At 47.9% G+C, this 16,170-nt stretch overlaps 1 protein-coding gene across 1 annotated transcript in view; it reads right to left on the minus strand.

Moving 5' to 3' along the window:
* Positions 1–4,904, minus strand: part of MAT2A (methionine adenosyltransferase 2A) — a 28,566-nt gene extending 23,662 nt beyond the window's left edge. The window contains 1 exon segment of the mRNA XM_053447879.1: positions 4,846–4,904. Coding sequence (XP_053303854.1) covers positions 4,846–4,904 — 59 coding nt within the window.
* Positions 4,905–16,170: the final 11,266 nt, after the last annotated feature.

Consider the following 16,170-nt stretch of genomic DNA (forward strand, 5'->3'; position numbering starts at 1 on the left):
AGAACTCATGGAGTGCTTTTCCACTGTATTCTTAGAGGATTCGATGATACCTGCAATCTTAGATCCAATCCTGGATCCCGTGATTAAAATGTTCCAAAAGGGGGGGGCGCCTGGGTGGCTCAGTGGGTTAAGCCGCTGCCTTCGGCTCAGGTCATGATCCCAGGTCCTGGGTTCGAGCCCCACATAGGGCTTTCTGCTCAGCAGGGAGCCTGCTTCCTCCTCTCTCTCTGCCTGCCTCTATGCTTACTTGTGATTTCTCTCTGTCAAATAAATAAATAAAATCTTTAAAAAAAAAAAATGTTCCAAAAGGGCGATTGATAACTTGAATTATCTATAGAGGGCAACGATGGTCCTGTGTCTGGAAGCTGTGCGGGACCGAAAAACACTAAAGATGTTTATTACAGAAATGAAAACAGAGGGGATCAGACACGGGCCAGATTGCTTTAGAAGAGGGGCCAATGGGTCACTATTTGGGGGAGGCAGCTTTCTGCTCGATAATACTGATGATATTGGCTCATATTTAGAGAGCACTTAGCCACACACTAGCCCCTGACGTGCGCTTAGGGCTTGCTGTACATTAATTCAATACAAGAGTGACTTTTTAATGATTGAGGCTTGAATATGAGCTGCCTGGTGAAACTGTGATCAATCTCTTCACGGCTGCAGAGACTGGTGACTACAAGCCCTGGGAAGTGGCTCATGGTTTGTCTGAAAAGCCTTCCTCTGACTTGGCTCCCTGTCCGGCTCCCCTTCTGATTGAACTGCCTTCCTGCCCGAGAGCAGGCCCCTTCAGCGCCTCCTTGGGTCCCATCACAGTAAGCAAGGTATAAAGTGTTTCTGCCAGGAGCTTCCTTCTGCCCGGGGGGCCTTTCTGTCCTGGCAGGGACTCTCTCCTCCCTACCCCAGGATGCCTATCCAGCCCTGTCCTCTCCTTCCCGTGACTAAAAAAAATTTACGTTCAAGGATGTTGGACGGGGACTCTGACTGAGTTTGTGGCCACTGCAGGCTTGACTCTTCAGGGAGCCAAGGGTCCTTTGGGTTATCCTAGAGTTTGTTTGGGGAAAAAAACGGGAAAGTTAGCAAGTACCTGGCGGGGGGTGGGGGGCAGGGAAAGCTGGAGAAATCCTTTCCTAGATGTATCTATCCAGTGTAGGCCTCAGAAAGAAGAAAAACCCAGACAAATAAATCTGGGTTGCTGAATGCAAAAGGCATTTGTTAGAAGGAGCAAAATGCTGTGGTCCTCACAGGCTATGCTGTGCTGCTGGCCCTGGGACAAGATGCTTTATCTTGCCACTGGCGCCTGAAGCCAAGGCCTGGCGGCTGCAGAACCACCAGAAAAACACTAGCTTGAGTGAGACTAGCAGGCGTTGTGAAGTGCTGGCCAACTGTGTCCCCACCCGGGTCAGCCCTCCCTCTCACTTTCTCGGCTCCATTCCCTGCCTCAGTCCCTGCTGTCACCTCACTCTCGTTTCTTCTCAGAGCTTTAATATTTTTTTGTTCTGGAAGCAGTCAGAGGGAGTCCTAGATTTAGGAAGCTGGCCAGCAGAGGGGCAGATCCCAGAAGCCTCGCCCTCCCCACCCTCCTGCAGCCACAGTTAATGTCCTCTCTTTCTTGTCTTCTGCTGGACAAAGCCCAACACACACTAACAGTGTTAACACGATAAATATCAGCAGTCCTGACCTTTGTCTGTGGGTCCTGGAGTCGCCCTGACTCCCAAGCTCTGCCTTGCCTGTGCTTAAAGTGGATTAGCACTTACCGTAGGCTTGCGGGGCCCTGCGCGAGGGCTTGATGGGAATCAAAATAGAGATTACCTTATTTGACTTTAAAAAAAAAATTTCCACTTGAAAGATAGAATCCCCCAGAGAAACACACTGGGGCTTACACATACACAACTTTAAATTGGATTTTAAAAATAGTTTGCCAGCTGTTTGCTAGGTCGTGCCTTAGGTTCTTGTCCTTGATTGATGTTGGGTCCATTTGGGAAACGAGGCCAAGAGGGGACAGAGGGACTGCCAAAGCCACAGGATCCTGGATGCCTGGGGATTTTCCCAGGAGCCCTGGCAGTTGTTGCCATGGGCCTTTAGAAACCCTCGGAGCCCTGGCACCAGGATCTGCGTCTTGCCCAGAGCTCGAACCACCTCCCCCAGACCACACCTCATCCCTGCATTGCTTCTAGGCCAAGTCTGGAAAGAGAAAGAGAAAGAGGAAGAGAAATAGAAAGAGAAAGAGAAAGAGAAAGAGAGACGGAGAAGAGAAGAGAAGAGAAGAGAAGAGAAGAGAAGAGAAGAGAAGAAAAAAGGAAGACTGTTCTCAGCTGGATGGCTCTTTCACATTTTTTTGTGGTTAAATATTTATTTTAGCTCCTTGTAACACCTTCAAGTGATACATACACGGGCCCTCTGCCTGGAACTCCCATCTTCCTCCTCTCTACTGGCCTGACTGCTCTTCATCTCTCTGGTCTCAGCCAGAATGCCACTTTCTTAGGGAAGCAGGAGGGGCAGGAGAGCACGGTGCTTAAGAACACCAGTGTGCCCAGTTTGAAATGCTGGCTCAGCACCTCCTAGCTGTGTGACCTTGGGCTAGTCACTCAGCTCCCCTGGGCTTCAGTTTCCTCAGCTGTAAAATGGGGATAATGATAGCACCTGTCTCGTTAGGGTTGTTGTGAGGATTCAGTGCATTACTATATCATGTACAGAATACAGAAAGCGCTTAGGACATGGCCTGACACGCAATAAGCATCTCTTGTTACTCTAAAGTACGCTGGTGGTCGGTGGCTCGGGGGTCAGCGGCCACCCTGTGCTCCCCCAGCTACCTGTCCTTCTGGGCATCACCTGTCCTCACGTATCTGTAATGCTTAATTTTCTGTCTTCTGCATGAGGGCAGGAACCTATGTCTGTCTTGCTTTCCACTGTCCCTTCCTCACAACATAGAGCATGCCTCACTCAGGAGTTACTCAAAAAAAGTTTTTGAGTGTGATCATGAATGAGATAGAAAAAAGAAGAAATGTCAAAGGCAAATGCGACCCAGAAAGGGCGAGAAACTCAGGGCCCTTGGGTCATGCTCTGCCATCTACATTTGCTCCATATATATACTTGGCCTTTTTGTTGTATTTGTGTGATGGTTAAACAAAGACAGGATTGATGAGTTTCGAGTTCCAGGATTATAAGGATTAGGCTTTGTAATCACATCTTTGGCAGGAGACTTCCGCCCCATCTAGGTTTTCAAAATCGAACTAAATATTAAATGCATACAAAAGAATAAATCACATGAGCAGAATATAAAAAACAAACATCCAACTACCTATAGCCCGGCTTAGACAGAGGCTACAGCCCATGCCACCAAAGCCCCACTGTGTACCTCTCCTCTGCACCAGCCCCCTCCCGGCACCCTCCTAAATTAATGTTGATTGTTTCTATACCTTTCTTCATCATTTTACCCTAAAAAAATACCCTTCCCTGAACAACATGCTGGGTTTGCGTGTTTTTGAACTTTATATGAAGTAAATCATACAGTATGTATGCTTTGATCTGCTTTTCTTGCCACTCAACATGCTGTTGGTGACATTTGTCCTTGCTGTGGCATGCAGCTGTATGACCTCCTATATGTGACTACTCGGCCATTTTCTTCTCCATTCTCCTCTCAACAGATGTTTGGGTTCTTTGGCATTTTTTGCTCTTGTGGACAGTGCCACTGGGAACATTCCTGCAGGTGACTCTAGATAACACTGACTTGTATTCCCCAAGGGTTCCCAGCTTCCCACCTGGTCCCAAGCCTCATCCCCGTGACGTTCTTCTTCAGCTTCTATCAGACCTGTTGGAAAGAGGCTTTGAGGCAGGACCAGAGAGAAACTAGTACGTTCACACTGCCCTGCCTCCCACTTTGGACACAAGAGGCAACAGCATGGCCTGGGAGATTTAGACCATCTCCCTTGTGGCCCAAGTGGCTTCTCTCCAGCTCACGTGCACCACTGCGGCCCCAGACAGGAGAGAACTCTGTTGACCCAAAGCCAGAAGCCCAGTGAAAATCAAACAGATATCTGGAAACAGCATTCTGACCCATTTCTTTTCTTTTCAAGATAATAAAAGTTTTACTATTTCTTCAACTCAGTGAAAGTGATATTAAAAAAACATTCATTTCCTTGTTGTAAATACCTTGACCTTGCACTCATTGTTTTTAAATCCCAAAGAGCCTTGATTGTAGTAGGCTTTCAATAAATACTGACTCTTGTTTTTGGGCATTTAGTAGAATTACTCAAGGATCTATAGGCCAGAGCCAAAAATGGAAATCCTTTCTCCTGCTTTCTCTGTTCTCTTCTATGGTTTTATGTTGCCCATATAAAAATAATTTAAAAGAAAGCTGGACCAGGGAAACCTAATGAATCCCTAAGGCCTGTTGTGACTTCCTTCTAGAAACCCTTACGTATTGCTCACCGTCAGCTCAATAGGGTCTCCTGAACCAGCTTCTCAGGCTATGAAGGAGCCCAAAGCTTCTTGGTCACTCATACACCCTTTTGAGAAGACCCACTGATGCTTCAAGAAAATGCTCCTCTCTGAGGTTTGCCGGGGGTAGGGGGGTAGGGAGAGGGTGGTGGGGTTATGGACATTGGGGAAGGTATGTGCTATGGTGAGTGCTGTGAAGTATGTAAACCTAGTGATTCACAGACCTGTACCCCTGGGGTTAATAATACATTATATGTTAATTAAAAAAATTTAAAAATTTAAAAAAAAAGAAAAAAAAGAAAATGCTCTTCTGGCAACTGTAAGTGGAACAGTCTGTAAGCAAAGTCTGCTGCTAAAAGCAATAAGTTATAGACATAAGCCAGGGCTGTGCATAAACCTAGTTACCGCTGGGCCTGGCTGAGGCCCCAGTCACTTTGACGCACGGCTATATTTCCTTCGCCCATCACGCGCAATCTCCAACGCTTGCCAATTCATCTTTTATAATATTTCTCCTGCCCATCCCATCATCGTGTTTGGGCCTTTTTCACTAGATGCCTGAGCCACAAGGGCCTGAAAGTATCTCCCTGCTTGAGTTCCTCCTCATTCTAACTCATCGCTGCTGCAGTAATCTTTAAACCGTAAAAACCAAACAGCAGCAACCACAAAGACCCTGACGCAGGACTGTTTGCCCCACCATACCCCTCTTTCTGGCCCCCAAACTCAATGGCTTCCACAGAATAAAATCCAGAACCAAGGCACGGCATGCCAAGCTCTCCCCCAGCTCCTCGGACCTCCGTGGCCATCTCAGCAGAAGCCAGCACAAGCTCCCCCCATTGTCAGCCCTGTTTTCAGGACCCAGGACCCCTGAAGCCAGCCACAGAGGGGGAGTTCCAGGCCCCGGCCCTGGAACATGGGCCTGGCTTCTCAGAATTATCACCCCCGCCCCCCCCCCCCCCCCCCCCCCCCCCCCCGCCACAATAACCACACCTCTTCTCTGGTGCGCTGCCAACAACAGCCACTCCTTCAGGTGCCACCGGCCTGCATTGGACTCCTGAGCAGCATTGCTTGGCACTTCCCTGGGCCCACATGCCCCCAGCAGAGTTTTCACCTCCTCCATCCCTTCCCTGCCTCCCTTAACCTTTGACCCTTGCCCTCCTCCAGCTTGCCTTCCTGACTCAGGATGTATAGTTTATTCCAGATAAACTGTCCACCTGAATTATAGACCCCAGAGGACAGGAACCTTGACGTTCGTGTAGGGCGGGGCCTCCCATATGTTCTGTGCCAACATACATTGCATTTTACAACATGATGGTGATTGTGATAGTGAGAGGGAGAAAATTAAATCTAAAAAAACAAATGAAAGAGTAATTCCCTCTTTCTCTATGTCATAGTAGGCCCACCGGCTCCCTCCTTCCTCAAAATCTGCTTAAAAAAAAAAAGACGACAAGAGAAAATGCTGGGCCTGACTCCTTTGTCCTGTCATATGTAAAATAAGGAAGTAAAATTCTAGGGAATAGAGAATTGAAAAAGCAAACTAATACATTTCTTTTAATGACCCAAATAGCCCAGGAAAGATAAATAAACAACTTGGACCTGAGACAAAAGGTCATTGGCCGCTGAGGGAGGCAAACCAGGTGCTTCTGAGGGCCAACCTGGGCCCCACAGCTGCTGGGCCAAGACTGATAATAAAGGAAAGCTGATTACCAAAAATAAAAGGTGCTGAGTGGACCCTCAGTGGTCATCTCTGAAATACCAATAGGTTAATATTGTGAAGTCCCCCATTTTTTTTTTTTTTTTAATGCCCACACACCATCATGACCAATCCGTGTTTGTAAATCTGCAAAGCCTTGAGCAGAGAGACCCCATCTGACTTAGGACCTGCAGGGCCATGCCAGTCCCCTCAAAGTAGATTAAACTTCTTGTTTTGAAAGGTAAAGAAACTTCTGTAAAGGGAAAACAGGAGACCCTGGCTGGCTCAGTCCACAGGGCAGGTGACTCTGGCTCTCTGGGGTGTGAGCCCCACACTGGGCCCAGACCCTACTTAGGAAAAAAAAATAAAACAGAAAACAAATATTCTCTGAAAGCCTTGTCTTTGGCAGGAAGCAGAACCACCTATCCTAATTCACAGATTATAGTGCAAATACTTAGGTTTCTTTAAAAGAGCAAAAAAAAAAAAAAACTGTCTTTTTTTCTGTGGTCTTTCCATCACTTTATCCGACTCATCTCTACAAAACCCATCTTTCTTTTTTTTCTTTTTTTAACTTATTTATTTGACAGAGAGAGCACAAGTAGGCAGAGCAGCTGGCAGAGGGAGAGGGAGAAACACTCCCTGTTGAGCAAGGAGCCCAATGCCGGGGCTCAATCCCAGGATCATGACCAAAGCAGAAGGCAGATAAGCTTAAGGACTGAGCCACCCAAGCGCCCCCAAACCCATCTTCCTAAAACTCCAGCCTCACCTCAGGACTCTCTGCTCAAAAATGTGCAGTGGTTTTCTGTTTCCTCATGTGTACAATATAAATGTTATCAAGGCTGGCTCTGCGGCCCTAGAGGCCCTAGAAATCCAGGCCCTTTTTACTTTCCTAAGGTCGCTTCCCCTCCCCACAGCCAGCCTCTCCCCTTACCGGGTGCCCGATGCCCATGCCACACCCCTGTCCCCAGGCTCCCCTGGAGGCCCACTCTTCCTCCCAGCCTGACAGAAGTACTCCAGTGTCCCGTGAGCTTGGAGCATCCTGTGAGCCGCACACTTGGGCAATTATAACCCGCTGTTAAAGGATTTTGTGTGGGTTACACTTAGCTCTCTGGCTAAAGGATAAAGTCCTCGTGGGCAAGGACTGGTCTTATTCGCCGCTGAACTCATTTCTGAGTCTGGACTGCAGCCAGTCTTGGGTGGCTAAAATCTCTTCATTGCTGGGCTAATCAGGACATCTGGCCCTCTTTTTGCTTTGTCCCCCGCTGTCTTCCCCAAGATCTACGCCATCTCCCCAAGTCTCAAATCAGAGCAGCCTTCGGTTGTCCCCACTTATCTTAATCAGATGAGAATAATGGGAGAGATGACGTATTTGAGGAAGCCCGGGGGGAGCAGTCGCAAATAGCCCAGCTTCATTTACGAAGGACTTTGACTGTTATCTCATTTATAAGTAAGGGAGGCAGCTCTCACCCTCTGGTTTACAGATCTGATAAAAAACGTTACAGGGCTAAAGGCTTTGCGTAAAGGGTATGTCAGAACTGGCACTTAGGACCCATCTCTTAAGTCTGGCAATATCCTTTTTCCTACATCAGGTTGCCTCACAGCCAATGGTGATAACAAAGCTAGTTTTATTTATCCAAAATGAAAACTATGTTAATATTTATGCTTAGACGTTGTTCTAGTAAAATGCTAATCATTACTACCCTGATGGGTGCAAAATATTAAAAATGGTTTTGCTGCATCGGTCTTCCTGAATTTGAGATTGATTTTAGGATTAAAGAATTATTAGCCACCTAGCGTGTTTGGGTGCATCCCAGTGAAATCCACTTAGCCTTTGGGTACTCAACAAAAACCCATGTACAGTTTACAAAGACTATTTCAAGTGCCTGCTTATTGGTAGCACTATCATGCCATAGAAAAGACAGCAAGTGACTTTCAAGCGTTCCTGGAATTGTGAAATTCAGAAAGCGTATTTATTTTGAAGACATGTTTATTTCGCGCTTTGTATTCATTTTAAACCCTAGGACTACTCTGTGGAACAAGTGTATAAGAATTGGCATTTTGGGGGCGCCTGGGTGGCTCAGTGGGTTAAAACCTCTGCCTTCGGCTCAGGTCATGATCCCAGGGTCCTGGGATCCAGCCCCACGTGGCTCCCTGCTCAGTGGGGAGTCTGCTTCTCCCTCTGACCTCCTTTCCCCAGCTCTCCCCCCACCCCCGCTTATGCTCTCTCTCTTGCTCTCTTTCTCAAATAAATAAAATCTTAAAAAGAAAAAAAAAAAAGACGAGGAAACCAAAGACAGAGTGCCTAAGTGGTTGTGACCAGGGTCGCGTAGCTCATCAGCGGCTGCAGCAGGCAGGGTCCTGGCAGGAAACCAAGGACACACTCTAACTGGGTGATTTCAGCAGAATTCAGGACTCCTTACAAAAGTGGGGGCAGAGCGTAGGGAAGCCACAAGGGACAGCCCAGTGTTTGGGGGAGCTACCTGGTGCTGAGGAGAGAGGACGGCACTGTTAGCAGAAGCAGGAGGGAGACCCAGGGTAGGGGGAGCTGGCCCCAGCCTGCAGAGACCTAGGGAGAAGTCAGGGGAACTAACACCCAACCTGTCTCTCCTGCTGGGAGCCCCTCATTGGCTGTGCCATAAAGCCAGAGGGCAAGGGAGCCTGTCTAAGTCTGCAGAGGCCAGCCTCCTGGAACATAAGACTGGGCGGAAAAGAGCAGGGAGTGCCTCCAAGGTGGGTTAAGCAAACAAAAGATAACCAGCACAGAGGTGAACAGTGGCTAGCCCTCAGACTTCCTGTCTCCTGTTCCTCCTATGCACTTTCCATAATGCTGTGGCCTCTACACACTGGGATCTGGCAGAGAATTCCAGAGAAGATCCCTCCAGAGACCACCTTTAGGCCCACAACATCTCTCAGCATTACGCTTCAAGCTAGTTCTCTAAAACCTTATATGTGAGTATTAGCCTCTACATGAGGACAGACTACCAGTCCAATGGGAGCTGTGAATGAGATTGAGTCACGCAGCTGGTACGCAGACCAGGTCAAGCTGGTGGGCCTGGCAGGTACAGAGAGCTCATTCTGAAGTCATCACTGGTTCTTGGCCTTCACCTCTTGCTAGTGATGTCCCAGGGTCTTTAATGCAGCTGCAGTGGGCATTAGCCACAAGGATGGTGAAGTTTCAATAAGAGAAGATCCTACTATCTTTTGCATCTGACAATTAAAATATCTTGAGAGAAAGACTTCATTTCACAGCATTGTCTATAATGATATAATTTGCACTTGGCTACTGTGGCTTTATTTTTATGTAATGCCCCTGGCGTGAAACTTCGGGTTTTATGAAAAGGAATCATCCTGGGCATTGAGAGTGTTCTACTCACTTGGGTGAGCTCTTTATTCACCTTTGTCCTTGGTTGGTTGGGAGTGAAAGTCATGAAAGAGTCTGACCATGACCTCTTCCACTCCCGGGAGCTGTGAGAACAGTGCAATGAGAAATGCAAACCAGTGTTTTCCTAGAACACCAAGAGGCCATAGGGAAAGAATTTTCAGTTCCTGTCCTAGCAGAATAGTTTCCAGAGAAATGAAGTTGTGGTCACAGGCAACTCTTATGCCCTGAGTGATCACATTCCCCCACGAAAGGTAACAGCTGCGTCTATAGTGACTTTGCTCAGAGTCTATACAGCCAAGTCACTCCCCCAACTCCTCATCCAAATTAGACCCTATGCACTGTGTATCCCCTCCACCACACACACGTACACACACGCGCACATACACTGCCCACCTCCCCAGGGGAGGTCTTTCCCAGCTCCTCTATTAAGCAGTTTCCCTGGTACCATTGCAATTGACCGAAAAGGCACAGAGATAAACCAATGGAATCTCATGGCAATGGCTCTGCAATCTCCTTGCTGTTTCCGCCTTGGGCCTTTTGTACTTGCTAATCCCTCTGTTTGGATTACTCTAGCCCCAGATTTCAGCCTGGGGTGAGTATATACCCCGTGGAATTGCTGAATCCAATGGTAATGCTCTATTTCATTTCCTGAGGACCCACCGTATACTGTTTGCTGCAGTGGCTGCACAATGTCACACCCTCACCAGCCCGCCTCACCTACTTGCACTTACATATCTTGTGTAGTGTCTGTCCTTACTCTTACTTGAACGTAAGCTCCACGAGGGGAGAGACTTGCTTCCCAAGTGCCCAGAACCTTGCTTGGCATGTGGTAGTTGGTGGTCAGTATTTTTTTTTTTTTTTTAAGATTTATTTATTTGCCAGAGAAAGAGGGAGAGTGGCAGGCAGAGGGAGCTGAGCAAGGAGCCTGATGAGGAACTCGATCCCAGGACTCTGGGATCATGACCCACGCAGAAGGCAGATGCTTAACCAATTGAGCTACCCCGGCATCCCAGCGATCAGTATTTGTTAAATGGACGCAACAGATTCAGTGCCTCTGAGTTCATTTGCAAGGCCAACCCCTTCAAGCCAGCTTGATGCCCAGGGTGCCTCCCTTAGCCCACTTCATCAGAGGGCTCCTTCCTTTTGATTCTTCCTCCTTTCCACTTTGCTTTCTGGTCTTCTGGGAACTCGCCCCATCTCTCTCGCTAAATCTGGAGCAGAGCTCCTCAAGGTTAGGGAGCACGGTTTGTTTGTTCTTGGCCTTTTGCCAGCTTCCTGGCCTAGAGGATATGTGCTCAACACACACTTAGCAGAGGAAAGTTCTAGTTACCCAAGCTGAGGAGCGACCCTATAGGGGCTGGGCTTGAGGTGCTCCAGAGCTCTCTACAAAGAGTCCCCCGGTAAACCGTTGGCTGTGTGGCCTCGGCACATGTCTCATTCTCTGACCTGGTTCTCCTGGGTCTGATGAAGAGGTTGGATCACTGATTCCTCAGGTCCCTCTTAGATATTTAGGTGTGCTGCAGGGCCACTCCTTCAGCAGGAAGACTTCAGTCTGCATCTCTGAGAGCACATGGTCTGAGATGGAGAAAATAAACATGTGAAAAAACTTGAAGACGCAGAGAAAGCTGGTGCCCAGAGCAGTCCTCGCCTGGAAGGACAGGTGTACGGGCCCTCCCCCAATGCCTTCCCCCACTGCTAGAGCTTCAGGGCACAAAACGTCAGGAAACTCAAGAGGAATGCATGACCTTTCCATTCTTGTTGAGAGAAGAAAAAAAATCTTTATAGCTCACGTGATTTCATTGGGTTATTTTAAACTGTTTATTTTTCTGTCCCATCCCCAGGGAATGAACATTTGCAGGCAAAAATGTACTTGCCTTTGCTCAGCTATTTGTGTATAAATATGACTTGAGCAAAGTCTCCAAAGGACGATCAATCCTGCCTACCCCAGTCCCCTTCCCACTTGTTTCCTAAGAAAGACTTAATGAGTTTGTACCCAAGAGTGAAATGTTTCAGGGACACTTAAAGCCCCCTATATATTTTTTAAATCTTTTCAAATGCATAAATCATGCACTAACAACATTCACAGACTATTTGAACAAATCACTCATGACCTAACAACCCTAACACACAATTCTTTTTTTAATTTTTACCAATTACCTTTCAGGTTTACCCATTTGATTACATAGTTTAAACTGTAGTATCTGGACCATAATACAACCTTGGATTCTATGTTTTCCTTGTAACATCTATAAAGAAATCACACATTTCCCCAGATGTATCTTTTTAAAAATATCCATAAATCTGGGTCAAATCTACCATGGATTGAGTGCCCAGTGAGTGGGTGCTGGGCTATAGAGGCTACAGAAAGATAAAAGTTGTGTCTGCCCTCCAGGAGTTTCCATCCTTTGGGAGAGATGGTACACACATTCATCGAACACTCTTGGAGAGTCCTGATTTTTTATGAGTTTATTTATTTATTTGACAGACAGAGATCACAAATAGGCAGAGAGGCAGGCAGAGAGAGAGGAAGGGAAGCAGGCTCCCCGCTGAGCAGAGAGCCCGATGCGGGGGCTTGATCCCAGGACCCTGGGATCATGACCTGAGCCGAAGTCAGAGGCTTTAACCCACTGAGCCACCCATGTGGCCCTCGGAGAGTCCTGATTAATGGGAAGATGTGTGAGGCCAGTGGTGATGCACACATGGTGAGCAGGCATTCTGGGCAGTGGGGAGTTGATCAGAGGGAAGTCCGCCTCTCCTTGAAGATGAGAGAGTTGATTTATCCATGATGAGCAACAGAGACAGAAGGAAGGGAGGGAAGAGGAGGTTCAGATGGGGAAAACTGGAGGAGGACATGAATGTGTTGAACATGGGGCCATATAATCCATTTAGGAGATGCTGAGGCACTTAGCCCAACAACTGTAGAAGGCGGATGTGTGAGGGAATGGTGCCACTGCACATAGGCAGATGGTCATGAGAGAGGGATTTGGAGTTCCCCCAAAAGCTGGACAGAAGTATAAAGCTGATAAGCTGATATGGCTGGGATGAGGAGGGGACATGGTGAGACCAGCACTGTAGTCCCATTGGCCCAGCGGGGGCTGGGTGCTGTGTGTTGTCACCGTTGTTCTGTTCTGGAGGTGAAGGAAATCTATCCATCTAGACGTAGCCAGTAGATCAGGGGAGAGTTAAGGTACTAGAAGGCAGAAGGTCGAGAGTTAAGGTACTAGAAGGCAGAAACAGGGCCCAGGCCTTGGGAAAGGATGATATACCAGAACTCACAAGTAAACACCCAGGGCAAGCCAGGGCTTGCCCCTCTGGTTCTCTGCTCCATTCTTGCCTAGAACAGTGCCCAGCACAGAAGGAGTCCTCATAAGGACTGAACCAAGTTTACTTTTACAAAATTTCTGTACAGAGTTCAGCAAATCTCTCTTCCTTTTGCAGGCCTCAGTGTCAACTCCCTCGGATAGGCCTATTTTTTCAAGTCTGCCTCCTGGTCATTTAGGGCCAGGTCAGGCCAGGACGCCATGTGAGCCTCAACAGCTAGCCATCCGGAGCCTCGCTGAGGCCTGGAAGGATTGCCACTTGAGATCCTAGTTAGTCATCCTGGCAGCTGCTTCCTGTCTCCCTTCCCTGGGTGACTTCGCTTTGGGCCTCTCTGGGGTGGTAAGAGGATATTGTCTGGACTCATCAATTATTACCACGGGAAGGCAACTTGCACAGAAGCACATGTCCCCTCACCACGTCATCAGCCAGATGAATGCAGTCAGGCTGGGAGGGAGGGGGACTGACCCGAACCACATACTGCCCAACAGTAGCTCACGGTCTAGCCTCATTCACGTAGAAATCAATGTCTGGCACATTTTCACTGCTGGAGATACAGACAAAACTGCTGAGGCAGGGGGGACCAATCATTGAGATAAGCAAGGTGGGCAGTAAGAAGTGCCAAGGAAAAAGCAGAGGGGTGGGGAATGGAATGTGATGGGGGTTTACAGTGGTAGAGAGTGTGGTCAGGGAAGGTCTCGGGGAGAAAGTGACATTGAAACAATGGCCTGAGCAGAAAGCAGGAGGGAGCACTAGACTATCTGGGTGAAAAGTGGTGCAAAGGCCCTGTGGCAGGAGTGACCCTGGCATGTTGTAGGAACAGTGAAGAGTGATGTGAGACGAGAGCAAGAGGAAACGAACCCTGAGAGATCCGAGGGGCAGAGGCTGTGCGAGGTCTCAGAGTGCACCGTGGGAGGCCTTTGGCTTTTTTTTCTTCCCACACACTGCTCATTGTTGAATTCATGATCCTGCCTTTTCCTGTTGATTCTCAAGGGTGCTGAGACTTCTGTGGGCAGAGGGGAGAATAGGGCAGCCAACAGGATTCTTGAAAGCACATAGCTGTGGTGTGGGCAGCAGCCTGGGCCACCTGTGCTGGGCCCACCCCCATGCCCCTGCTCCAGGAGTCCTTCAGGCTGAGAGGGCAATGTGGCCTCCCATTTCATGGTCAGGAGAGAGAGCAAAGATGCAACGTTAAGCCAAATTAATCTAGTACGTAGAATCTGCAAAATGTCACAGGGGAGCAAGTTCATAGCTGAAGCAAGAGCAAAGGGCTGAGTCCAAGGCCAGCAGTACTGTGCATGGCTGTGCGAAGAGTAGAAGCAAGTACATTTATATAGCAATGCCTGGCAAAACAGTGATGTCTTAATGTGATCCATTTCATTCTAATTCCTAGTGTCCTATGCTCCCTGCCAGCTCTCTGTGCCCACGTGCATGAGGCCTCTGCTCAGACTGGTTTCGCAGGCATCACCATGGATGCCAGGTCCTGGGTGGGCAGCTGAAGCAGGTAGGCAATGAGCACTGTTGTTTACAGCAAGCTCTTGCCTGCCGGGGCTCCCAACCCCCAGAAGTAACTGTTACACGTCCTGGGGTAGAGCCAGGTGGGCAGATCCATTTCCCCTGGGGAATCTCAGCTTTTCCTGGTGACCCGGCGCTTCTGCTCTGAGAGGGTGTGGGCAGAGCCTGGATGGTGGGCCAGACTATTGTCAGAGTTCAGTCAATCTGGTCTTGAACTCTGGCTCTGGCCGGGATCTTCATCCGTGTGCCTTCTCTCTCTCCCCCAGGACAACCCGGTTCCGGAGTCCAGATCAAGTCAATTTCACAATCTCTTATTAATTCCTAGCTGCCAGGCACTTTATCTCCTGCAGGGAATACTAAGATTGACAAGGAATGAATGTTCCCTGCAGAGACACTGAATCTATTGTAAGTGTGGGGTGCAGGCGTCCATGTGTGTGCACATGAACTCACATGTGCTCGTGGGAGGCAACCTGGGATATTAGTGGGAAGAAGCCTGAGTTAGAGTGAATTGGTTTTGTCCCAAGTCACCCAGTTCAAGGCACGAGGCACCACCTCACAAAGGTGGGGAGATCCTGCCTGTTCTAGGACATAGGTAGGATATGGTCTCATCTTTATAACAAATAGAAAAATTAAAAGAAGCTTGCACATGTATATGTGTACGAAAAGATCTGGAAGGATACCTGACAAGAGCTACTGTGGTTACCCCTGCTCCCCACCCCCGGCCCCGGGAGTGGAAGGAAGCAAGCAAGAGGAAGAGGCTCTTTTTGCCTTATGCATGTCCTTATTCTTATTTCTCCAAGAAGCACACGCTACTATGTAATTTTTTGTTCCAATGAATAAGTGTAAACTAAGCTAGTGAGGCAGAGTCAGGGTTTAAATCCAAGCAACCAGCTGCCCCTGGGGCTCATCTGGTGGAGAAGATAGCACACACGCCCGCAGAGAAGAACTACAGCCAAGGTCGCTGGACAAGGACAGTGAGAGATGATTGGTTCAGAAGTCTGGGGATGGGAATGACCACTGAGCCATGGTGCCGAGGAAAAAGAAGGACAAGGACCCTCTAGGCAAGGGAACTTTAGAGGGGAGAGAACAAAGCCCTGAAGGGTATTAGAGACAAATGCAGGGCTGGAAGGCTCAAGCAGGTGAGTGCTAGGGACTGAGTGGAGATGTGAAGAGGAAGCAGCTGCAAGGACAAGGAACTGAAATTTGATGTGGAGGAATTGAATAACTGGGACTTTGAAGAGAATGATCTAGTAGGCAGTTTCCAAAGTGTGGTTCCAGGACACCCATGTGTCTTCAAGACCCTTCTGGGGGTCTGTGAATTTAAAACCATTTTCACGGTAATGCTAAGATATTATTTGCCTTTTCTACTCTCATGCTGAGTGTGCAGTGGAATTTTCCAAAGGCTACATGATGCATGCTGGCATCACCACTCTGATGTTAACATGCAATGGATTTTATTTTGTTTTATTTTTATTTTATTTTATTTTATCTTATTTTGGGGGGTGTTTCTTTTTAATAAAGTAATAAGTATTTTTACAATTTCCCACTTAAACATTGAACGCAGTAACTACTGATAGATACAACCCATACAAAGAAAACTCTTTGGAATCCTCAATAATTTTAGCACACTCCAATATAAAACTCCATGTGCACAGCTCTGTGTATGTGCACATGCCTGTGTGTATGTCAGTGAATAAATGGGCTTTTTTCCTGGGGTGGGAATCCAAAGTGCTCATTCGATTCTCTAAGTGGTGATACACCAAATGTGAAAGTGGGAAATGGTTGGCTTGAAGGGGTAGAAAAATCAAACACCAGGACTGAGCAA

Source organism: Lutra lutra, chromosome 9, assembly GCF_902655055.1.
Source record: "Lutra lutra chromosome 9, mLutLut1.2, whole genome shotgun sequence".
NCBI classification, from domain to species: domain Eukaryota; kingdom Metazoa; phylum Chordata; class Mammalia; order Carnivora; family Mustelidae; genus Lutra; species Lutra lutra.